Source organism: Lynx canadensis, chromosome C1, assembly GCF_007474595.2.
Source record: "Lynx canadensis isolate LIC74 chromosome C1, mLynCan4.pri.v2, whole genome shotgun sequence".
NCBI classification, from domain to species: domain Eukaryota; kingdom Metazoa; phylum Chordata; class Mammalia; order Carnivora; family Felidae; genus Lynx; species Lynx canadensis.
The window spans coordinates 3,908,840-3,932,979 of record NC_044310.1 but is presented as its reverse complement, the minus strand read 5'-3'; the positions used below and the strand labels follow the sequence as shown (position 1 = coordinate 3,932,979).

The following is a 24,140-nucleotide window of genomic DNA, read 5'->3' as shown; positions in this document are numbered from 1 at the left end:
GATCTCACGGTTTGTGAGTTCGAGCCCCATGTCCAGCTCTGTGCTGCCAGTATGGAGTCGAGTTGAGATTCTCTTTCTCTCTGCCCCTCGCCGGTTATGCTCTTTCCCTCTCTCTCAAAATAAATAAATAAAACTTAAAAAAAAGTTAAACAGACTTAAAAACAACAAAAACATTACATCTCCTTTCAATTCCCATGAACCCAGTTTAGCAAATGTCTCCTGAGCACCATTTAAACATGGTACAAGGCTTGGGAGAACACTGTCAATACCTGATGGTGAAATCAGGACCCCTGTTTTACAGGACGCTGAGACTTGGGAGTTGATTTGCCCGAGGTTACAAAGCTGGGCCACGGCAGTCGTCAGACCAGGATTCAATCCCAGGCTCTCCATCCTTCCCTGAGCCCAGCGGCTCAGACCTCAGGCCTCCTGCCAGGTCCTGCAGGGACAGACGAGAGAGTGGGGCAGCCAGAGGCTCAGATGCAGGCCTGGCCAACTGCAGCTCAGTCTGGTCTCGCGCTCTCTGACCCACTACTCTGGGCTCCAGCCTCCCCGGGGGCCTGTCCCCTATCCCAACTCAGGCTTCCTTTCTCCAGCCTCTGGGTCTGCAAACTCAGTGCCAACCCTCCCTCCCTCCCTCCCTCCCCACAGATGTCCTTGCTCTCATTTCCAGCCTAACGCTGCGGGTCCCCGAGTGTCCCAAGACCTAGCTCCAGCATCGCTTCCAAGCTGCCTCCTAGCCCTCTGCCCGCCCATCCGCAGGCCCCTCCTTGGAGGCCCTCCCTCTCCTCCACTCTTACTTGGCTCCTGTCCACTCCCACCCGCCATACTCCATTCTGGTCACTTGCTCACTTGCTTTTCTCCTTCATCATCCCTCTGTGAGCTCCCCAGAAGAGGACATTAACCCTTTCAAAGAAAAGAGCAATTTCCGATTCAAAAAGTGATGTATGTTGACTGTGGGCAATGTGGAAAACACAAAAACATACAACATATAAAGAAGACAATGAATGTCACCCCGAGTCCCATCACCTGAAGGTGACCGCTGTTAAATAATTCCAATCTTTTCCCCATGCTCACACGTCTGCTTGTGCTTTTCCCCAGCGAAGCCAAAGTCGCGCTGTAAACTTTTGGACTCTGCCTTTTGGAAAACGCGGTGTAGCCTCCTGCGCTTTTTCGCTATTGGCCGACATGCTCCCTCACCACGAAGTGGGCGGTCGTCCCGCGCGCGGTTGCCCAGTCCGGGGTGTTCCGGCTGCCTCCAGGGCAGGGTCCCCGCGCGGTCGCAGCCTGGGCACCTGGCGGGCCGCCCCGCTCGCGCCTGCGCGCCGAGGGGTGTCGGCTTCGCCGGGGCACCGCGCGGGGCCGTCCGAGGGCAGGGTCGCTTCAGACTGATTTCTTGGGACAGGGGCGTTCTTGAGTTTGGGGCTGCTTTCTGGCAGCCGCCGGCAGCCGCCTCTCGGCCGGGGACACAGGCGCCCCGCCCGCCGTCCGCCGCTCCGCCGGGGTCAGAGGATTCCCCCGGGGGCTGACGGGGCGGGGTGGGGCGGGGCCGTGGGCGGGGCGCTCCCGCCAAAGCCGGGTCCCCGCCCCGCTGCGCGGCGGTATCGCGAGAGCTCTCGGGCGGCGCGGGGCTCCAGGCGGCGGCGCTTCCCAGCCGGCGTCGGCGGCGCAGTACGCAGGCGCGGCGGGCGGGTTTCCCCGGGCTACAGCCGGCGCCGTCGCCCGCTCGTCGGCCGCCCGGCGCCATGGCGGGCTGCGCGGCGCGGGCTCCGCCGGGCTCCGAGGCGCGCCTCAGCCTGGCCACCTTCCTGCTGGGCGCCTCGGTGCTCGCGCTGCCGCTGCTCACGCGCGCCGGCCTGCAGGGCCGCACCGGGCTGGCGCTCTACGTGGCTGGGCTCAACGCGCTGCTGCTGCTGCTCTACCGGCCGCCGCGCTACCAGGTGCGGGCCGGGCGGGGGTGGGCCGGGGCCGGGGCCGGGGCCGGGGCGAGGGCGGGACCCGGGTGGGTTGGGCGCAGCGCGCGGGCTCCGTCCCCCTCGGGGTCGGGGTGGGCCGGGAGCTGGGCCTGTGGGAGGGACCGCCTCCCCCGGGCGTGTTCTTTCTCCGGAAGTTCAGTTGGCAGGAGGGACCCCGCCTCACTAGGCTGGTGGGGGGGGGGGCGGGGCGTGGGTCGCGGGCCCTCTCTCTCCCGCGGAGTGGGTGGGAAGTTGCAGTTGGTGCGGTTCAGCAGCTGCGTTTGGCGTGGGGAGGAAGCGGGCCCACGAGTTCTTTTATGTCATTTAAGTTGTGGAGACACACTTAACCTGCCGCCAAGTCAGGTCAGAAGCCCCCGCAGTGTTACTCGGAGGGGGTTGGGCACAGAGCCCCGCACGTCCCCGACTAGACTTACTGCGTGGACTTGGGAGAGTCTGGCCAGTAAACGAGGCTCATGCGGTGTTCCCACTGCTCTGAATCCTAATAGCAGTAATAATAGCAATGGTAGCTCGAACTTACAGCACTCTTAAGTGCTTTATGCGGGTACTCTTCACAGCAGTCCTAAAAGGTAGGTACCATTGTTGTCCCGGTTGTGTATAGGGGGGAAACGGAGGTCCAGAGAGGTTAAGTAACTTGTCCAAGGCCACACAACCAGAGAGGGGTGGATACGGGATTTGAACCCCAGGCACATCTGCCTTACCTAACTCTTAGTCTCTGAGCAGATCAGCTCTAAGAGTTTCCCAGTAGCCTACTTGTCCCAAGGAAGTGGGGTGTGTGCTCTTGCAGCCCGGATGTGTGCTCAGGGAACAGCCCGGTGACTGAGCTTCTTTTGGGTCCATTTCAGATAGCCATCCGAGCTTGCTTCCTTGGCTTTGTGTTCGGCTGCGGCATGTTGCTAAGTTTTAGCCAGTCTTCTTGGAGTCACTTTGGCTGGTAAGATGTATTTGGGGGAAAAGTGGTTTTGAGGCGAGGGTGGGAGGATCAGAGGGTCAGAAGTGGTATATCCTCATCCCTGTGTCTCCTCTCTGACTGGCTGAAGGCTGTTGAGGATTCTGTACGGTCTCTGATGTCCAGCTAGATCCCTATGTCTCGGACGTTGAGAACTTGTGCCCATCGGTCGCTTCTGTTGCAGGCAGAAACAGGTCTCCCTGGCACGCTCCCCATAGGCGCCTTCATCAGTAATGTGACGAGCCCTTCCCAGAAGAGGGTACAGGTCCTCAGTGACAGGAAGGGGCAAGGCTCTGGCTCATCTTCACAGGCCTTTTCCGTCTCTAATTTCTATTAGGTCACATCTAGCGCCTCCCCCACGGCCACTGTAGGATTTTCCCCTACACTATGATTTCATTCCCTTGAGCCTTCTAGTCCCTGACCTGGATATGAACCAGTGGCTTCAAGGTAAAAGGCTTTATCTCCCGTTATCAGTTCTCTAAGCCATCTAATCCTTCTTTGCTGGAGTTATTTGTTTTGCTGAATTTTTTGTATTCAACATACATCACTGCTTTGTTTTGACTGTGTTCCACTTTCATATTTTACTGTGTGTGGTATCCTTTCTAAAAGACTGAAGGGCCCATAATGCCTTCATGACCCTAGTCTGTTTGTGGGGTCTGTTACATTCAAAAGTAGTCTTTTCAAAGCTCCACTTTCTGCAGACCCGAAGAGTAACGTTACATGTGGGTGCCTGATGTCCGCTCTCAGGTAGGTGACAGCAGGACCTCCTCAGAGAATTCAGGGACAGTTTGGCAGACCCAGATCTGCACTTGGACTTACGGCCAACTTGATTCCCTTGCCCCAACTTACCTCTCTTTCTTTTTGTTTTTAAATAGGTATATGTGCTCCTTGTCACTATTCCATTATTCTGAATATTTGGTCACAGCAGTCAATAACCCCAAAAGTCTGTCCTTGGATTCCTTTCTCCTGAATCACAGTCTGGAGTACACAGTAGCTGCTCTTTCTTCTTGGATAGAGTTCACACTCGAAAATATCTTTTGGCCAGGTCAGTGTGTCCCACGTTTCCCTCTGGAGGGGAGAAGGGTGGCTTCTGTGCAGGCCTGAGGGTGGTGACATGGGCTCGCCTCCCAGGTGTAATCTCTCCGAGTGACTTTCCCCAGCTCTCCGTCCTCACTAAGCTCTTTATAAAGGACAAGCACAGCTTGTGGGTTCCGCTTCCGGATTTTGAATGGAGGACATGTTGACCGTTTGCTTTAAGCCTTCCACGACGTACCGCACTACCTCATGTGAAGTCCCGACCTTCGATAGCTATAATTCTAATTTTACAGTCAGAGATTCGCATCTGTTCATTTTCTGTGACTTGAGACTTTTCGTGTCAAGATGTTATTAGCAAAAACCTCTGCACCTGAAACCTACTCTCAAATGGAACTTTCCACAGCAAATTAAGTAAAATATATGTGGTTCCCAGGATTTGGTAAAGGGCCAGAATGGGAAACATTGGATCCCTCTCTGCTTCACTTAGCTGTCCTTGTCCCCAAGGGAAGGAGGGGCATGTGACAGAGGGACACGGATGGAGAGCTCATCAGGTCTTTGCCATGATGCTCTAATTGGGTTGTTGGCACTTGAAGCAAATGAACAGCACGACTTAGGGGAATGTGTTTTGCTTATAATTAAATTTTAACGTGATGACAAATGCTAATTGCCCACTAGCATGTTTCCTAATGTTGCTGGCCTTGGAGAAATAGGTTCATTTTAAGCATCTGCAGGGGGAGCTCCATGGGCCCATGTCTTCACTTCCTGTCTGTCACACGTCTCTCCTCCAGAACTGAAGCAGATCACCTGGCTCAGTGCCTTGGGGTTGCTGATGGTGGTCTTTGGAGAATGTCTGAGGAAAGCGGCCATGTTCACAGCTGGTTCCAATTTCAATCACGTGGTGCAGAATGAAAAATCAGAGACTCATACCCTGGTGACAAGCGGAGTGTATGCTTGGTTTCGGCATCCTTCTTACGTCGGGTGGTTTTACTGGAGCATTGGAACCCAGGTACAGTATCAGAAATGACAGTGGTCGCCTTGGATGTTTTTTACATTTTAAAAAATCTAACACCATAAGATGTACCATTTTGAAAGGTACAGTTCAGTGGATTTCATTGGATCTGCAAGGTTATTGGTCTCCTTCAAATAGGTGCACGTGCCCTCTGTTGTGTTTCAAGTGGTAATGAAATAAAACCCAAAAGAATGGATTTAGTCCTTAACGGTTTTTGGGTTTTTTTTTTGTTTTTTGTTATTTTGTTTGTTTGTTTTCACTGTGTACCTAAAATCTGGGTGTCCTAAACTTGTAAACTGCTGGCGATTCTAGGTGCTGTGACCCCATCTGCCCTACCCCTTCCCTGCTTCTTCACCTTAGATCTGGAGCGCCCTTGTGGGATGAGAACAGAGATGGGGTTTCAGGGAGAGAGAGAGCCTTCTGCTGCTCAAGTGGATTCTGATTTTCATCAGAAGCTGCTCTGGTTGAGGCCTGGGTCGTGTATTAGGTTTAACGTGAGCTACCGAGGTTGGCTGTGTCTCGGGTTGCAGACTGAGCCTTGCTTCCTGACCATTGCCTCTTGAATCTGTTTTCTTGGTCCTAGAAAGACTTGGCCAGAGAATGTGAACAGAGCTCAGGAAACTCCTCATCTCCTTGAGAAAATCCATTCTGGGCCCCCAAGCATTCCATTGGCAATACATGGTCCTTAGGGGACTCCCTGGTGAACCCCCACCCCACCCCCACCCCCCACGGTGTAGAAGGGGCAGGTTACCACACAGGATTTCTTTTCTCTTTTCTCCTTTCCTTTCCTTTCCTCTTTCCTTTCCTCTTTCCTTTCCTCTTTCCTCTTTCCTCTTTTCTTTTCATTTATTTTTTTTAAAGTTTGTTTTGAGAGAGACCACGAATGGGCATGAGTGGGGAGGGGCTGGGAGCAGGGAGAGAGAATCCAAAGCAGGCTCCCCCCTATCAGCACACAGCCTGACTCGGGGCTCAGTCTCACGAATGGTGAGATCATGACCTGAGCCAAAATTGAGTTGGACGCTTAACTGACTGAGCCACCCAGGCGCCCCAGGATTTATTTTAAAACTTTCATTTCTGAAACTTAAGACTGCTGCATTAACGATCATACTCCCTGGGAACAAGTTGATTATAGTTGAATCGTGTAATTTACCATAAATGCTACCTATGTATTTAAGTGCTCTAGGACTAAAGAGTTTTCGTACCTCTTTGACCATAGGTCTTTTTACACTGTAGCCCGGCACACAGACATGCATGAAAACGGAACAGGTCTTTCCCAGAGCAATATTTGTTCTTACTGAGTACAAAATATTCCTGTTTTCTATCTTGTTATTTGTGATGCTGTGATGCACTAAATGGATTTCGGGGCTCAGTAACAGGTTGTGGGCTGCAGTTGGGAAACCCTAGTATAGGGTGTGTTGGGAAGCCACATGTGGTTGCTGGCTGTGAGGGCACAGGCTCTGGGGCACTGACAGGGCCAGTCCTGGCTCTCATGTTGGCTGCTTGGCCTCTCTGTCCTCACACACTGAGGACAGCAGTGCCACCCCAGAGGTTCAGTGTAGGGGCTTATTGGTCGTAAAGGGCTTAACTTGTGCCTGGAATACAGTTAAGTGCCCAGTAAGTAGTGATGGGAATAAGAAGTCAAGGGCATGTGCCTGGCTCTTGGTGGAAATCGCCCACTGGGGGAAGACATGTGTCCGTAGGGGTCCATCAGAAGGGGCAGGGGTGGAGTAGTGGGTTTCCCACACAGCACAGGAAGTTCCTGAGAGCCGGGAGGTGTTCTTGGCCTGGAGGGACTGTTTGGCTGTGGATCAGTGGGGAAGACATTCTTAAGAGTGGGGAAAACACATGAGTAAGGAAGTGAGAGGCAGTCAGAGTGGGGGTACAGCCCAGAGAAAATGGGCCAGAGGAGGTGGCCGAGGTGCTGCTTTTCTGGGTTGGGGCAGGGGAGTGGTTTGAAGAAAGAAGTGATTTCATAAGCTCAGGTAGCAGTGGATCTGGTACAGGGATGGGCTGGGGCGGCAGGGGGGCGGGGGGGGGGGCGGGGCAGGGGCCGGGGACCAGGCAGCTGCAGGCTGGACGGGGTGCCTGGAACAGGAAGGGACAGGCTAGGAGCCCCACGGGGAGCTGCCGTCAGCCTGAGGACTGAAATCTGAGAAGTTGATGTTTTAATTTTTAGGTACCTCTCACATAAGAGGGACAACAGAAAAGCGTATGAAAGAAAACTGCCGTGATGAGCGTTTAGCTCTAATGTGAAAGCGGTGGGGTGGTTTCAGTGCGTGTGCCCTGGCCGCTGCTCTCCGAGACCCCGATAGTATTTGAGAATCTCTGGGGCCCTTCCCTGACGGGAAGTCGTCCACGGGTGTTCAGGAGAAGCAGTGCTGCTGACGTTCGTGGTGTCGGAACACTCTGACCCCGATCGACTTTGTGTCCCCTGTCAGGTGATGCTGTGCAACCCCATCTGTGGCGTTGGCTACGCTCTGACGGTGTGGCGATTCTTCCGAGATCGGACAGAAGAAGAGGAGATCTCATTAATTCACTTTTTTGGAGACGAGTACCTGGAGTATAAGAAGCGGGTGCCCACAGGCCTGCCTTTTATAAAAGGGGTCAAGGTGGAGCTATAACACAGCCGGAGCGGGCCAGGCTGGGCCGAGGGGCCTCCCCGCTCCACACAGCCCGGGACAGAACTGCCCCCGGCAGCCACGCCGCAGAATGGATTTTCTGAATCATTTTATGCGTCACCAGTTACTCTTCTGGAATATCACTCGAGACCAAACGGTCAGAAGGCCTTAGGACCAAAGGACCCCATACCCTAGAGCAATCTGTTCTTGGGCTCAATCAAGGTAGGACATAGATTAAAGGTGGGCAAGGAGCAAATAACAGCAATATTCAACAGTGCCCCTCCAGAAGGGCCCTGGCGAGAGCCCATGGCCCACGAGGTATTTAGTGTAACCAAGACCCCTCGGGAGAGGTGGGCTCACTCATGATGTCGAGTAAGGCTTCTTCTGCAGAAGGGGTATGTGGGCATCAGTGCTTAGTGTTAGAAATTCGTTCAGAATCTTTAACCGAAAAACACAAACAGCACAGCTTCGACCTCCTTCTTTCTGTGCTTAAGTGCATGAGCATCTATACAGTTTTAAGATAATTCTTTATAAGGCACTTTGGCTCTTAATATATTTAATCGTATTTACATATCTATTTTTTATAAATAGCAGCATAGATTCAGAGGGGACTCACTTGGTGTTTATAGCCCCAACTTTTATCTGGCAGAATGGACACCTCCAGACAACTTGGCTGAGTGGCTTTGTGTTCACAAGGGCACCCCTGGCCAGGGAGACTGGACCCCTGTGGCTTTCCCCGGGGTCCTGGCTCCCGGTCTTCTCCCCAGAGGGGGCTGTTATCAGTGACACAGGCATGTCAAAGGGGTGTCATTTTTCCTTTAACACAGAAATGCTCACTGAGCACGTGCTCTGTGTAAGGCGTCGTCAGACACCGGGAAGTATTGCTCTCCGTTGGTTTGGGATTTCAGTCTTTCACCATAGCTTATACTTTTCTGTTTCATTTGAAATCTCTCAACTGTTGATTTCTATGTTCTGTTCTCAGAACTTCACCATCTCTAACATCATCTCACACTATCTTTCCCAAGGGGGTTTACGCACACACCACTGCAACATTCAAGCAAGTCAGTGTACGAGAGTCTTAAATAGAGCAAATGGTCCCGACGGAGATGTAGTCGGTATTTTTGTTTTTCAAGTTTGGGGAAAGTGGTTGGCTTTAAGTACGTAAGCTTTAGGACCCTTGTTTAATTCTGGACCAGAGAGGGCCTTGGTCTCCGCGTGGAATCCTTCCTGCAGTTCCACGGTGGCGCTAACGGAGCCTGATTACGACGGCCGCGGCAGCCCCGGCTGGAGGGCTGCTGTGCTGCCACGCCGTGCCGGGCGGCTTCGAGGAGCCACTTAACCTTTCCGTGCCTAGACTCCCCATCCGTAGAATGGGGTCAGTACCACCTACCTCATAGGGGTGTTGTGAAAACTTAGAAGAACAACGTCAAACGTTTTTAATACTTAGATGAGAGAGAATGGCGTAAATGAAATCTATCCTGTGTCAGAGTCACACAGACGTGGACGTTGCTTAGCTGTACCAGATGCTGGAAACGTGTGTTCGGAAGAGCATTTTACCAACTCAGAAACATCACTTGTTTCTAGATTTCATGGCCTAATTAATTTTTTTTTTATTATGTATACCAAAGAGGTTTACGGGTTTGTTGATTCCTGGGATGCCGCTCGCCCGTGTGAGCGGACTCTACCATCGGCCCTCGTGAGGGCCTTGCAGCCAGGCCGGCCGAGGCCGCCGCTGGAGCACTCAGCAGCAGGTCCTTCTGGCACGAACACTCCCCAGTGGGGCTCAACATGCACTTACTCTGGGAACTCGAGTTGACTCACTTCTGACTTGTTCTCCAGACCACGCTTAGCAAAGTCAGCTCCGCTCACTGGGACTGCAGAATGGAGGAGGGTGTGGCTGGGGTTTTGGCAGCCGTCCCCAGCTGCTTGAGGGAAAGTGCTGTGCTGTATCTACCGGGATTGTACCCAACTTTCATTCCCACTGAGGGCTGTGAAGCTGTCTTTAATAGATGGAGAACAGCTAATGACGGCCCCCTGGCTTTGTGGACAGAAAGTCTGAAGGTGTTGGCGTTTGGCGATCTCATCTTGCCCCACCTGCTAGAATTCTCAAAGCCCACCTTCCTGCCGGGCCCCTGAGCCCAGAACGTGGGCCTGGTGTTTTGTGGCGAGGTGCTGCTGTTACATCACCTGGGCTTTAAAGAGCTCTTCCAGGGGCGGGACTAGGGGGGCGCCCTCACCCCGACTTGTACGCCCAGGGCAGAAGTCAGCAGTTACTTAGGGAGAAAAGATGAACTGCTTAGGGGCAGGATTTGGCAAGTGATTGACTTTCATCGAGTACTGACATTTTCAGATTATTTTTAACTTTATAAATTTAGCAGTGACAGTGTGCATGCAGAGAATCAGGTTAATGAAGTGCAGGCTTTTGGGGTATTCCCAAAAGCTTTTGGGTAAAGGCCACGTCACCAGTTCCCTCAAATTAAGAAACTGTCAAGAGATTACTTACTTTTTGCATTGCAGGTTTTAAAGTGGAGATTCTTAAATGGAAAAAAAAGGCACTGCACAGAACAAAGCTACTTTGAAGCAGCGTAAGTGAGACGTTTTATGAGGATTGCAGGCTGTGGCCGAGAATAGCAGCTTGCAGAAAAGAGGTAGTGAGTGGGGTGAGCCTGGCCGAAAGCGAAAGGCAGCGTACCCCACTGCCCCTTCATCTGTATGAACTGCTTCTTGAGCCTCAAAACTAAACTTGATTAGTCCCTTCCATTTATTTAACACTCTGAGCGATGGACACGATAGGGAAGTATTCCTAAACCAATACACGTGTTAGTAGCTTAGGCTCAGGAGGGCCGGCCACAGCTCCAGCTTTTGGGTAGCAGCCCCTCCGTAATAGGCACAGTGACCCCCACTGTCCCTTCTCTGCACTTTCTTACTGCCTTAGATAGTTGCGATCTCCCACCACATCTTGCTCCTGTAGTGGCTCGATGAGGTTGGTGGGAGAGGCTTGCTCTCTGCGCCCTGCTGTGAGAGCTTGACGCCTTGTCCTGGGCTTGGAGGGCCAGCCGGCAGGGGCGGTCCCAAGCGCTTGCTCTAGAGGAAGCCGTCCCATAGCTAGGAGAGTAATTTAATGGAGTAATTATTTTACTCTTCTTTTTACATGCAGAAATGTTTATTTAAATATTTTAAATTGGATTTTCTTTCACAGATACTGATTATTTCCAATTCTTAAATAAAACTGTACTTGATTTCACTATGAGCGGTAGCGTGATTGTGTGGGATGTAGGAACTCTAAGATCACGTCATCACTGGCTAAGAAATGTCCGGGACCTACAGCATAAAACCAGATGTGTTTTGCCCCTTCAATTCAGTCTTGAATTCTAATCTGTAGCCAGTTTGTTGTGACGAGTTCCTCCTGCCTTTTAGGCTCCCATGGGTTTAGGCTTTGGAATGAGGACATCAGTGCTCTGAACGCAGGGGCAGAACGGTGGATGTGGACGTGACATTTTCACGGATTGATGTGCTGCCCTACCTGGCACATGGAAGCCATTTGCTGTTCGTTTTTTGGTGGTGGTTTTTTTTTTTTTTTTTAAGTTTATTTATCTATTTTGAGAGAGAGAGGGAGAGTGCAGGTGGGGAAGGGGCAGAGAGAAAGGGAAAGAGAGAACCCCAGGCATGCTCCATACCACCGAATGCACAGCCCAACGCAGGACTTGAGCTCATGAACTGCAAGATCATGACCTGAGCCAAACCAAAGTTGGACACTTAACCGACTGAGCCAGCCAGGCGCCCCATCCGTTGCTGTTTGAAACCACCACATCGAGCTGGGTATTTCCTTCAAATGTGACTGTGTGGACATTTTAACTCCAAAACTTAAAATTTTAGGTCATCTGGGTTAATTTTCCTCTTTAAAGCATTTATGAAATTACGCTTGATAGAAAGGACACCATGGAGGAGTAGGAAGTTCTGGAGAAAGGGATTCTGAGTCGTCCTTTAGTAATACCAGTAGAAGGTGAACACGAGAGTGACCGTTGTCTGGAGAAGCAGCAGAAAGTTGTGGGGAAGTTGTACTGACCCTCTCCTGCAGCCCGTGCCACCGGCCGCCTCTCCTTTGCCCTGGCAGCTCAGTCCTCCTTGACAGGAGAAAAACGGGAGTGACAGTTTTCCCTTTTGCTGAGTCAGTGCTCAGATTACCGGCTGTGAACTTCCCAGCGGGGCCATGGCTCAGGACACCCTGAATTCTTGGGAGGCAGGCACGGCAGGGCTGTCTGAGCACGGCCCCTGACGGGGGCAGGGCCTGGCGCTCCCGCGAAGGAGGTGCCAGGCCAGCGAGGGGCTCGCACGGCACGTTCATTGTGTCACTCTTTCCAGGCGGACTGGGGCGTCGCCCCCAGTCCCCATGAGGAGGACTGAGACTTCATGCAGTGCAAACACAGGGAAGAGTGAAACTTAAGCCAAAGAATCCGAGATTAGGACCGGTCGGAGTGTCTGGGTTTTTCCGCTGAGTGGTGATTACCCCTTATGACATACCTGGTGGGAATAACCTTTCTTAAATATCCCAGTCTTGACCCTCGTGCTGTGAATGCCCACCCCTCCGGACCAGTCCCGTTTGCTAAGTCGGGCGCTCTCTCTGTGTTGGGCCCTCGCCCCGTTTTTTCGGTTTGGGTCTATGAGGGTCTTGTTTTTCAGTGGAGGCTCTTCTTTGAGGCTGTTTGGAGTCCGGCGGTTCCCTCTGGGTTCTGACGTCTTCTCTGTCTTCTCTGCGACACTCACCGGGTCATTCCTAAAGGGACACTTGGCATGAGTGCTGCCTGGCACCCCCCATTTCACTGTGTGCAGCACCAGCATGGCTCCTGGATGGGAAGCCTTTCTGGATGACACCAGTGGGTGAACCAGAAACCTTCTTCCTAAAGGATTCTCCTCTCGTCTCTAATGGTTTTTAGTTGCCAAAACATCGGCAGCTCAGGCTACGTCTGTGGCCTGCGACAACAGCTTCGAATGGACAGTCCTCTGACGCATCTGAGCCGAGCGTGGTGCCCAGGAGGGTGAGACTCTAGACCGTGGCAGGTGCTCTGCTCTGTGCCCTCCAAGCTCTCTTAGCTCTGGTCTCCTGCAGCCCTGGTCTCTGCCCCGTGCGCAGCAGGCTTAACTGAGAGCAAAAGACTCCCAAGATCAGCCCGTGCAGTGACGGATCTGTTACCACACATTCTTCTCTTTCTCGGCAAGGATTTGGCAAACCCCGTGGTTCCAGTGACTAGTGATGCTCCACTGGAGGAGAGAACCCTCAGTTACTTTTCCTCATTCAAGTGAATCTGACTCACTTGGTGTAAATGCCTATGAGCCAGCAGCCCTCGGTGGCATGAGTGGTGCAGGCAGCAGCCGTGGCCATCTGCAATTCTGGAGTGCGGGTCACGTCTCCTCTATGAAGCCGCCATCCGGGTTCAGAACCCCTCTGACCGTGTTTTACAGACCCAGCCAAGGCTCTAGAGCTGGTCAGCGGCAAGCTGGACCAAATGGGAAAGAAAACCCGGGACCTGTCTCTGAGATCGAATCGGCGGGGAAAGGACTCGCCTTACCTGGCCTGGGTCTCAGCACTGACGTCCTCCTCGTGTGTGTTCTGTAGGTGGTCCAGCTGTTCCCCTGCGGGCACCTGAAGCCTGTGCGGGAGAGACCGTTCCCGGGAGGCTCGAAGGCAGCAGAGCCAGTCACTGTCCTTCAGCCCCCTCTTCGGACAAGACCAAACTGAATGAGGCACTCGGGCCTGCCTAGGGCTTGGGTCTCAGCTGTTTTACTGAGGGCAGAGCTGCTCCTGGGGACGGCAGCTGCGCTGTGGTTGGGAAGAAGGCACCGCGGGGCCAGGTGGTGGGGAATGGCAGGAACGGACACCTGCATGTCCCAGGATCCCTGGGACAATCTGGGAAGGGGGATCCGGTCTGGCTTCTCTGGGGAACTGAAAGGCCATCATGACTGGGGTGTGGCCAGGGGCTGCCGTGGTCAGAGGTGGACAAGGAGGGTCCGGAAAGGGCTGTCGGGCCCGGAGTGATGGGAACTCTAGGCTCTAAGAAGGCCACTGGCTGTGGAACACCCTAGAAGGGCCAGAGAGGGTCAGTGATGGTGGCGTGGCCTGGGGCTGCCGTGGGGACAGTGGGCAGAGACAGTTACGTCAGCAGGATTCAGGGTATGTAGGAAATGGGGCGAAGGAAGGAAAGGAATCAGAAGGCCCCCTGGCCTTCTCACTTGGGCACCTGGGGGATGTGATGCCACTCCTGAGGGGTACAAACAATGGCACGTTTGGGGGAGGAAATGGGGTTCTGCCATTGTGGGATCTGAGGCCCCCGTGACCTGTCCAAGTGGAGACATACCCCGCCCCAGGAGGAGGCAGCTGGAGAGGGGTCTGGAGCCCAGGGGGGCCTAATCTGGGGAGGGCTCAGGGGTGGTCAGTGGCACATTGAGTTTTAAAGTGGGGGGACCAGATGGAGCCCCTTAAGCACAGGGTGTGGGATGGGGAGAGGCTCTAGGACTGAGCCCTGCAGAAAGCTGACACTTGGGCACTGAGCAGAGGTGGCAGAGCGGCCAGTCTGTAAAGGGACAGCCCGAAGGGCAGGAGGCAACCAGGTGTGGGCTGCCTCGGAAGCAAGACAGGAGCCTGGTGGAGGACAGCGGCCTGCCCTTGAGCGCCGGGAGAGGCTGAGGGCTGCAGCCAGAGGCTGCGGAGGACAAACAGGCCACAGGAGCGGGCTCAGCGGGGACGGGGGGGGGGGGGGGGCGGGTTGCGGGCCCTGGGAGAGGGGGAAGCAGAGGCAGCAACGCCAGATGCTGGGAAATGGTGCCATGAAAAAGGACAGAGGCAGCCAGCCTCCCCCGCCCCCCCAAACCTCCAGGAGCTGGGCTCCAGCCCGAGCTCCTCCTCTCCCTTTGCCAAAAACCCACCGCTGGCGCCACGTCCCCAGAGACAGGCGGGCAGGCGCACGTCCTTGAAGCTAGTCCTCGCCCAGCAGCACACAGAAGGAAACGTGGCGCAAACTCTAAGAACGAGGCTCGGGACAGGCACCGTAGCCTGCACAAGTGGGGCAGTGGCACCCGGAACGTCTCCCTCCTTCCAGAGCCCCCCACCCCCACCCGGGGATGACCACCATCCCGACCGCTAATGCCAGAGGTGGTTCTGTCTGATTTTGACGTTTCATAAACGTCTCATAAACGGAATCAACACCGTCTGCGGAGCAAGCGACTCGGAATGGCAGCTTCGGAGCCGACGCGGCAACTGGTCCTGGGTAGACAGGGATTTCAGCGCAATTGTGCAGAGGCCAGGCTGCGTTTCACCTCTCCGTGCGCATGTCAGAATAGTCACCGGAGAGGTGGCTTGGCAGTTCTGGAGGAACACGGTCACCGCACACTAGTTTCCTTCTTCCTCAAACTCAACGAAATCTCCAGGAAAGGGGCCGAAACAACAGGGGAAGGAGCCTCTCCAGGTTGAGGAGAGAAAGGGTAACACCACAGTTTTGGAAGCTGGAGGGTCAGTGGTAACCTCAGCTGCCGGAGAAACCCGAGCTCGAACGGACCGCGGGACACGCCCGACCCTACTGCCTTCACACCACGGAATCGCCTCTACCAGGGAGTACGGGACAGAAATAGGGAGGGGGCCGCCTCAAGCTCCCCACGGCCGAGAGCGGCCTCCCCTCCCCCACCCCAGCCCCCTGAGGGTTGGTCTCTGCGAAGGTACCAGTGTACAGCACGGGTGGGAAACGAAAACCAGGGCTGCCTGCAAATGCTCCACACAGCGGCCGCCAGTAGGGGAGACTGGGGAACACAGGAAAAAAGCACTGCCCACCCCGGTCCCCCCCACCCCCCTGCAGTGAAGTGCCACCATGTGCTCTGAGTTTCTGGCCTGCCCCCTCTGCCCCCCACCCCTAATATAGCACACGATCAAGGATGGCCTGATAAAAAGTCCTTAAAAATGGAAGACAGAGAGAGAGCGCCTGGGTGACTCGGTTAAAGCGTCTGAGGTCATGATCTCACGGCTTGTGAGTTCGAGCCCGAGTCGGGCTGTGCGCTCAGAGCCTAGAGCCTGCTTTGGATTCTGTGTCCCTCTCTCACTCTGGCCCTCCCCCCCACTCTCTCTCTCTCTCTCTCAAGATAAACATTAAAAAAATAATAATAATCCAAAAATAATTAAAATAAAACGGAGACAGAAACCTAAACAAAAACTGGAGGAAAGAGACTTAAGGGAGAAGAAGCAACAAACACCTATCAGCCTTGGAGGGGTAAGAAACTGTCCATAAACAACAGAAGTGCTGTGTGGGGGGGGGGGAAGACCATGTTACAAAACAAGGGCTCTTGGAAAGGTAAAACAAATTTTAAACATTTTTATTTATTTTTGAGAGAGCACGAGCAGGGGAGGGGCAGAGAGAGGGAGACCAGAATCCAAAGCATGCTCCAGGCTCTAAGCTGTCAGCACAGAGCCGATGTGGGGGCTCAAACCCACAGGCCGTGAAACCTGACCTGAAGCCGAAGTCGGACGCTTAACTGACTGAGCCACCCAGGCGCCCCCAAAACAATGAAATTTTAAAAGAGCTCTTGGGAATTTTTCTTCAAAAATGAACTCAACAGAAGGGTTGGAAGAAAAGAATCTCTCAGAAAGTGCAGCAGAAGACAAAGGAGAAAGTACCGAGGAGGTACATCATCCCAGGAAAGCCAGTGGTCCAATAATAGGGATTCCAGGAAGAGAAGAAGTGAAGAAATCAACTAATTCAAGAAGACATGTCAAAACTGAAGGACATGGGGGCACCTGGGTGGCTTGTTGGTTGGTTGGTCATGATCTCACAGTTCCTGAATTCAAACACGCCACATTGGGCCTCTGCACAAGGAGCTGAGCCTCCTTGGGGATTCTCATCTCCGTCTCTGTCCCCTCCCTGGCTTGCTCTCTTTCTCTCTCTCTCTCAGATGAAAACAAAACAAAACAAAACAAACAAAAAACCTGAAGCACATGAACTTACAAACTGAAACGGGTCCTTCCCAATGGATGGAAGTAGACCCTCACCAGTGTGAAGTTTCAGAATGCTGGGACCAGAGAAAATTCCAGAAGCTTCGACAGAGACTAAGTAGATCTCATCACAAAGATAGGAGATCAGAATGCCTTCAAACTTCTCAAAGACAATCTCGGAAGCAAGGAAATACAGTGATGCCTTCAAAGGACAATCATTTCCAATCTAGAATTTAATGACTTATTTGTTTGTTTGAGAGAGGGAGACGGCAAGCACGGGCAGGGAAGAGGGGCAGAGGGAGAGAGAGAGAGAGAGAGAGAAGAGAGAGAGAGAGAGAAGAGAACCTCAAGCAGCCTCCACACTCAGCCAGGAGCTTGGTGAGGGGCTCAGTCCCACAACCCTGGAATCATGAACCAAAATTGAGTCAGATGCTCAACCGAGCACCCCAGGCACCCCTCCAGTCTAGAATTCGATACCCAGCAAAACCATCAGTCAAGTGCAAAGGGAGAATATAGACATTTCAGACTTGTGCTGTCCAAAATATGTACCTCCTGTGCACCCTTTTCCAAAGAGTCACGGAAGGGTGCAGGGGCAAGGCAACGGGAGTCCCCCAGAGGGTGGTGGAGAAACACTTCAGGCTGACCTTGGTCAGACCTACAGGGCAACCAGCCCACCTGGAACCAGGTGATGCAAGAGACAAGCACATTGAGAACCTGCCACCAACATCCCTCTGCCACTGTAACACCTTTTGATGCCCAAGTATGGTGCTGGGAGCCTAGACTTGGCTTAGTTCTGCCCTCTCCTCCGTGTCCTGCTGCCTGGATCTGTTGAGGGCCCTCATTTCACCCCTAAGAAGTGTCTTCTGCTTTGGCCTATTCCTGAGGGCTAGGGTGGGCAATGTTGTGCCTCGAAGCAGAAACTCCGAGCAGCCAACTCATTCTGTGTCTTTGAGAGATGTCCAGCACCTGGTCTGCCCAGATGCCCTGAGTAAACACTCGTGACCTGGCCCACTGACTTCCTAAAAGGAGCTCTTCTGCACGTATGGCACCTTGTCCACACACACTCAGAAGTGTCTTGGCTCCCCTGTGAACAACCCCTGCTCTCACCTGGGCTCCAGTCGCTCCTTCACCTTGGCAATGGAGCGGACGTAGGGCGTGATCTGCTTGGTGATGCTGGTCAGGTAGGCATTCTCCTGCTTCAGCTGGAGAAGGTCACGGAGCTGGGCTGTGGGGGCCAATGCCAGAGCGTTGGGTCTTGTTGGCTTCAGGTTCTTCTTGTCAGGCTCACACCTTACGTATCTATCCCAACTACGTCATCGATTGCCTCTTTAATTAAAGAGCATCGTGAGACTTGTGGAGGTATTCTGTTTACTGAATCCTGACCTCACATGCATCATTTTGGGGCATTAGCAATCGTGAGGCAAAGTCAAGGGCTAAGGGGAGGAGCCTGGGAGTCTGTATCTGGTTAGTGGGTAACTGACTTCCTGCCCCTAACACGTGGGTTAGCTCCAGGATGGGGGTGCACCCAGCAGCAGTTGCCTGGGACCTTCGTAGATCTCCTGCTCGTTAGCTACCCGCTGGTAGGATTCCTCCCAAATCTGAAAGAGAAAGGGAGTTGGACGTTGCATATGGTCATCAGCTGGAATTTCCACTGGTGGCATTTTGTCCTCTAGCTACTCAGGTCCACAGGGCACCCCCAGCTAGGTCACGGGGTTCCAGGCAGCAAAGAGCCTCATTCCAGAGCCTGCCACACGAGGGCCTCATGATGGACCAGGCCAAGCTCCTCCTCCTCTCTCCTTCCCCTGTATGCCCGACAGGTGGGGCTGCAACGGGCTCGGCGCCCGGGGAGGGTCTACCTCCTGGAAGACCGCTCTCATCCCCTCCAGGGAGGCGTACTCCAAGGCGATCTGCGCGTCCACCTGTGCGGACTTGTGCAGGATGTCTCCCATGATCTCCGCCTTGATGAGCGAGTGGTGTTTGGTGAGGTCCCGGTGCAGTTCCTGTACCTGGTCTTTCAAGTTCTGCATCTCTGCCTGCAGGCTCTGTGCACAGACACCTAGTGAGCGTGCCTCAGCAGAGGCACAGCCTCCAGGCCAGGTGGTCAGGACTCGATTTGGCCACTGCACTTTGGGCAGGCAGGGGTGGGGACATTCCCAGCCTGCAGGTCCCTGGCCCCACTCACCCGGTAGGAGTCCTCATAGTGGCGGCAGTGCTCCACAAAGGGTGTATCCTCACCCTCGGCCAGCAGCACCTTGGTGCTGATGGACCGGTGCAGCGTGGGCTTTTGGATTAGTGACCCCAGCATCTTTCCCGCTGGGGAAGGGCAGCTGGGCCCCATCAGCACGTTGGGGCCTGAGCCCGCTGCTAGCCTGAGGGGGAGAGAGCCAGTGTGGATGCAGATGTGGGGGGTTGGGAGGGTCTCCCCTTCTCCAGGCTCTCAGCCTCTCCCCGGGACCGCACACCAGAACCACTTAGGAACTTTGAAAAAGTCTGCGCAAGGCGCACCCAAGACCAAGGACATCAGCATGGTGTTTTAAAAAATCCAGGGTAATGTCAATGTACAGGAAAAGGTCCATCCAGATGTGTCAGGGCTGGTGCATAATAAACTTTGTTCACTCACCCGCGGGACTCTGGGCATTTCACCTGACGCCCAGTCTCCCCTGACCGGGTCCCGGGGTCCCTGGCACATACATCCAGCTCAGGCATTTCTCCTAAGTCCTCCTGGGTGTCTGGCTCCAGACTAAGGCCCGGAAGTCAGGCCTTACCCCAAGCTGCCCCTCCCCTTCAATCCCTAGGCGCCGGGGGGCCGAGTGGCGGAGGAAATGAGCGGCAATTGGGGACAGTCCCGGGTCCTCTCTGTCCTTCCCTAACCAGGCTCTGCTCTGCCAGGTCTGCCCGGGGCTTCGGGTCCCTCCGTCTGGGGAGGGCGGCAAGCAGCCTGTCCCTACCGCGACGCGGTACCGTGTCGCGGCCCCACAGGCGGCAGGGAGGGCGCCCCCAGCTGCTCACGTGTGGGGGCGGCCCCGGCACCGGCGCCCGGCGCGGCCCCAGCAGCAGCAGCGGCTCCAGGCAGCGCGCGAACTCGGCGCGGGTAGTCGCTGGCGATCTGGGCGGCGGGACCGGCTGGTGAGGCGGCTTCCTCGCCCCCTCCGGCCGCCCCGGCCCCCCCCCAGCCGCGCCGCCCCGCACCTTGCTATTCTGCGCTGGCCGGAGGCGCTGCGGCCGCGTGACGATGCCCTGCAGCCTCTCCAAACAGCTCCTGCAGCGGGAGGAGGGCGCTCAGGCCCCGGGAGCGGGGGAGGGGGGCTGGCGGGGCAGGACAGTGAGGCCCCGCGCCGCGAGGGCAAGGCTGACTTTGGCACTCACCTGGTACGGTTGGAGTCCCTTCCCTGGGACTGTCCCAGAACCCCCACGCCACCCCAGCCCCCAAATCCACAGGCAAGTTGGGGGGAGCCGGACTTCAGTAGACACCCCACACTGGGGCGGAGTGGAGGCTCCCGCTCCCCTCCAGGCTTCGCCGTCCTTTTAAAAGGGACTCAGGGGGCGCCTGGGTGGCGCAGTCGGTTAAGCGTCCGACTTCAGCCAGGTCACGATCTCGCGCGGCCGGTGAGTTCGAGCCCCGCGTCAGGCTCTGGGCTGATGGCTCGGAGCCTGGAGCCTGTTTCCGATCTGTGTCTCCCTCTCTCTCTCCCCTCCCCCGTTCATGCTCTGTCTCTCTCTGTCCCAAAAATAAATAAACGTTGAAAAAAAAATTAAAAAAAAAAAAAAAAAGGGACTCAGCTGGCCCCTGAATGGTTTGCAGATGATGGTGCGGAGGAGGAGGAGGTCAGCCGCAGAGAGCCCTGGTCCAGACCCCGGGGGGGGGGGGCAGGCTGCCAGGCCCTGAGGTGGGAGTCTGGGTGTGCGGGTGGGCTTCTGATGGGAGAGGGAGACCCCTCAGGACCAGGGGGACTCACATAGCCCAGGTCCAGGAACTCAGCCTTATTGGCCAGGCTGAGGAAGGATACAGTTGACCAGGTGAACCTGCGGGAGGGACACTGCTCTGTAAATGGTGGGGTGGGGGGGTGAGTGCCAGCCCTGTACCCCAGCTCCCCTTACCTGCAGGGTGGGCAAGAGAGTGGCCAGGTGGGAGAGCTGCTCCTTGAAGGCCTTGTCCTTCTCTTCGTATTGGCTGGGGGAGGGGCAGGCAGCCTCAACTCTAGGGGAGTGCCGCCCACCCCCACCTGGGTTGGGGAGGGCGCTCAGAACGGGGAGGTTCTATCTCCCCACCAGCTCTGTGCATCCTTCCCCGGCGCCCTGAGCCACCGGCCCTCCTCGCCCAGATGTCTTGCTCCCAGGGTGGGCAGGGTCTGCCTAGGTCCAGGCAGGGAGATAGGTGTATGGAGGCCAAGGGACAGGGAGTGGAGACCCCGCCACCACTCACCTCTGCACCGCCTGCAGCAAGAATGCTTTCCTCTCGGCCAGTTTGTCCTGGGAGGGATGGCCTGCTTCTGACTGGGCGCGGTCAGCCCGCCACCTCCCGGCCCAGCACTCCCCCACGCCTGGGGCCCAGCCACACACCTGGTTCCGCTGCTGTCCCTCCAACCTCCTGGCTCTTGCTGCCTGCCCCCTACTGCCTGGGAGTCCTGGTGCCCTCACCCTAAATGTCAGCAGCTCCCCGGGGGGGGGGGGTGGGGCGGGGGCGGGGAGTGTTCCTCACCACCCCGCACCTCTGGCACCAGCCTGGGGCCGGAACTCTCCTGGCCACCGTGATTAAGTAACTCCACGCGCGGCTGCCCTGCTACACCGGAAACTCCACGCGGGCGGGAGGTGGGGTGTTGTGGGTACCGGGTCGTGGCTGATGAGGATGCTCAGCCTGTGGCTGTCGGGTCCCCACTACCCCTCACCTGCATGCTGCCGAAGAGGGCATGAATGGCGGCCTCCTCCTCCGCCGCGCTGCGCCGCACCTCCTCCACCATCGCCTGCAGCTGCGCGATGGCCTCCCGTGTGGCCGTCTGCAGGGCCTTCACGGCCTGGGAACAGGGCGGCCTCAGCCCGGCAGCGCGCACCTCCCCTGCCCCGGCGCGCTGGGCACCCCGCGCTCACAGCACCGCCTGCTCCAGCCGCTCGCAGCCCTGCACGTAGGCTGACTCGAGGTCACGCAGTGCGCCGGCTCTCCCTGCGGGGACCCCGCGCGTCAGCCCCGCTCCCGGCTGCCCTCCGGCACCCCCTCGCCTCCCGCTCCCCCCTACCCACCCCTGCATGTCCCGGAAGCAGCGGATGCACAGCAGCGACTTCTTGTCGGTGGAGAACATGATGTAGGGCTCGGCGTGCAGCGCTGCGGGGGCGGCGGGGATGGAGGTGAGGGCTCCGGGCAGGCCCGCCCGGCCCGGCCCCGGCCCCCACCCGACACGCCGCACTCACTGCACTTCTGGAGCACGTCGCGGCTGCGCTGGCCCAGGGCCACGATGTCGGCGCGCGAACATGCGTGCCCGGTGCGTCTCATCGCGGCAGCGTGCACACAGCGGCTGCCCACACGTGTTGCAGAAGTACGTGGTCTCTGCGTCCTAAGGACAGAGGACCCAGCGCAGCCTCAGCCTGCCCACGGGCCGAGGAGCCTGAGTCCCTGGGCACTCACGTGTCAGAGAGTGCCTCAGTCTGAGCCTGGGGCAGGCACGAGGCTAGATGCAGCCCTTCCGGGTAATCATGACGGTTGAATATACCCAGTTTACAGATGAGGGGTGGGGGGAGCAGAAACATTTTACCTACCACAAAATTTCGTGTTTGAAGGCTTCTCAAGCCCTCCTTGGCACCCTCAACAGTGGCCAAGTAACGGTGCCCACCCTGGCCATCTGTGTCACAACTTGGCTGGGAGAGGGAAGGAGGGCCCATTGGTTCCCTTCCCTACACAACACCTAGGGCTGAGAGGCCAGGTCTCCCACTGCCGCTGTGGCTTTGACCCCAACAATGGCTGTGTAAGCACAGACCCAACTCCTTACTTTGGCATTCAAGGCCATTTCCTTCCATGCTGTCCCTACCTCCAACTCCTAACCTCCTGAACTGTCGGCTCTCACTTGCCCAGCACATCCCGAGCTTTTGGCCACACAGGGCTGTCCTCCTGGGGCTTGGAATACCTCATCCAACCTTCACAGGCCAGAGTCCCTCGTGCCATTCACGTTCACAGCCCAGCCTGAAGCCTGGCCTCTGCTCCTCTTTCTTAGACTGGGGAGGGGGGCAGGAACACCCCTCTCCAACAGCACATTGTCCTCACTTCCCCTTGGGTACAGGTAGCTTGGTCAGCTCCCCAGGTAGGAGCCCTCAAGGGCCATCCCAACTCCACCCAAGTTTGGGACTGGTAAGCCCTCCCCCAATGGAATGATGTTAACCTCTGCCACTATCTGGCTAGCGCCTCAGGTCACTTGTCCTGGACCTCAGTCTTCCCACCTGTAAAACGGGGCCCACATTTGGGATCCAGGGTGACTTAGGTTTTGGAAAAGCCAGGGAGGGAATAATCCTCTAAGGACATGTGGGGCACTCCCCCTCCCCCCCTCCCCCCCAGGCCTCCCTGCCTGCTTGCCGCACTCCAGGTCGCAGTTGGCACACTGCACCACCTCCATGCCATTCCCTGAGCTGTCCACCAGGAACTGCAGCAGCCGATCCACAGGAGGGAGCCCGCTGGGGCCCTTCACCACCGTCTGGTGTCTGTGGAGAAGCTGCAGCCAAGATCCAGATGCCCCTTCCCCATGGCTCCTTATCTCCTTTCCCACCCCCCACACATTTCAGGCTGGAACTAAAAATAGGAGCTGGCGTCTGCTATAAATATCTCACCCAGTGCTCATTCTGACCCTGTCCCCCACTCTGCCCCATCCTGGGCGAATCCTGGGGGCCCATGGGGTTGGTGACCTGGGGTTTCAGAGGTGGACACCTCCCCTCTACCCTTTCTCATCGCATTGCACAAACTTAGGGCTAGCCCTTGTAACTTGAGCCAACATAACCTGCTTCTGTTGATCTAATACTCAAGGGATCCCCCAAGTGAATTACTGTCAGTGTTAGATTGCTGTGCTGAGATCCTGCACAGCCTTCCTCTTGCCTCCTGGCTTTCTAGGGGAGGGCTTCAGCCAGTTACTCCGGGCCTCGGTTAACCTGCTCTGTACAATGGGCGGGAGCCCGCATTCTGGGGCTGAGAGGTGCAGGCTGGGGCAGCCTCTCCCAGCGGCCTCCGCCGGGAGTCAGAGCCCTGCCCTCCCTGCACCTAGCCCCGCATCTAGACGGGGCCAGTCTCCCCGGGGGGTGGGGGCGACCACTGGGCTTTGGGGCACTCACTGGCACAGCGGGCAGGCGAGGCGGCCGTCGGTGGCGCGGCCCCGCAGGCAGCCGGCACAAAAGTCGTGGAAGCAGTCCAGCAGGCACGGGCGCTCGAACTGTGCGTGGCACAGCGGGCACACCAGCGGGTGGCCGCTCGCGGCGTCCGGGGCCCCCAGGCCCTCCAGGGGCACGAAGATGGCTCCCGACATCTTCTGGAAAAGCTCAGAAAGGCGGCGGCGCGTGCACGGTGCGGGGAGCCGGCCGCGGAGCCCGCGCGTCCCCTCTGCCCGCGCGCGGCTCCCTC

The 24,140-nt window shown here is 56.2% G+C and overlaps 2 protein-coding genes across 3 annotated transcripts; one reads left to right on the top strand and one right to left on the bottom strand.

Annotated features, from left to right (window-relative positions):
- The first annotated feature begins 1,718 nt into the window (after nucleotides 1-1,718).
- On the top strand, nucleotides 1,719-10,831 carry ICMT (isoprenylcysteine carboxyl methyltransferase). Of its 2 annotated transcripts, XR_003970719.1 has the most exons (6): nucleotides 1,719-1,937; nucleotides 2,816-2,904; nucleotides 3,795-3,964; nucleotides 4,743-4,960; nucleotides 7,402-7,803; nucleotides 10,099-10,831. XR_003970719.1 is itself a non-coding variant. In XM_030324366.1 (5 exons), the coding sequence occupies exons 1-5, from the start codon at nucleotides 1,743-1,745 to the stop codon at nucleotides 7,582-7,584; spliced, it is 855 nt and encodes a 284-aa protein (XP_030180226.1). In that variant the 5' UTR covers nucleotides 1,719-1,742; the 3' UTR covers nucleotides 7,585-10,831. The 2 variants fall into 2 exon arrangements, 1 of the variants encoding a protein (XP_030180226.1); XM_030324366.1 differs by having other exon boundaries at nucleotides 7,402-10,831.
- Nucleotides 10,832-12,096: 1,265 nt separating this feature from the next.
- RNF207 (ring finger protein 207) lies at nucleotides 12,097-24,094 on the bottom strand. Its single transcript, XM_030327463.1, is given in 20 exon segments — nucleotides 12,097-12,252; nucleotides 12,255-12,355; nucleotides 13,149-13,229; nucleotides 17,660-17,777; nucleotides 18,099-18,150; nucleotides 18,409-18,594; nucleotides 18,735-18,986; nucleotides 19,514-19,650; nucleotides 19,735-19,830; nucleotides 20,505-20,557; nucleotides 20,559-20,575; nucleotides 20,651-20,723; nucleotides 20,976-21,022; nucleotides 21,439-21,580; nucleotides 21,638-21,706; nucleotides 21,788-21,869; nucleotides 21,956-22,005; nucleotides 22,007-22,098; nucleotides 23,101-23,233; nucleotides 23,855-24,094. Coding segments are annotated over 20 exon segments (2,040 nt in total). The 5' UTR covers nucleotides 24,046-24,094; the 3' UTR covers nucleotides 12,097-12,184.
- Nucleotides 24,095-24,140: the final 46 nt, after the last annotated feature.

Bases quoted from the DNA above. Each gene is read 5' to 3' on its own strand.
- ICMT (XM_030324366.1), top strand. From the start codon at position 1,743: ATGGCGGGCTGCGCGGCGCGGGCTCCGCCGGGCTCCGAGGCGCGCCTC. The intron at 2,905-3,794 runs GTAAGATGTATT...GTTTTTAAATAG, and splicing joins TCTTGGAGTCACTTTGGCTG to GTATATGTGCTCCTTGTCAC. The intron at 3,965-4,742 runs GTCAGTGTGTCC...TCTCTCCTCCAG, and splicing joins CGAAAATATCTTTTGGCCAG to AACTGAAGCAGATCACCTGG.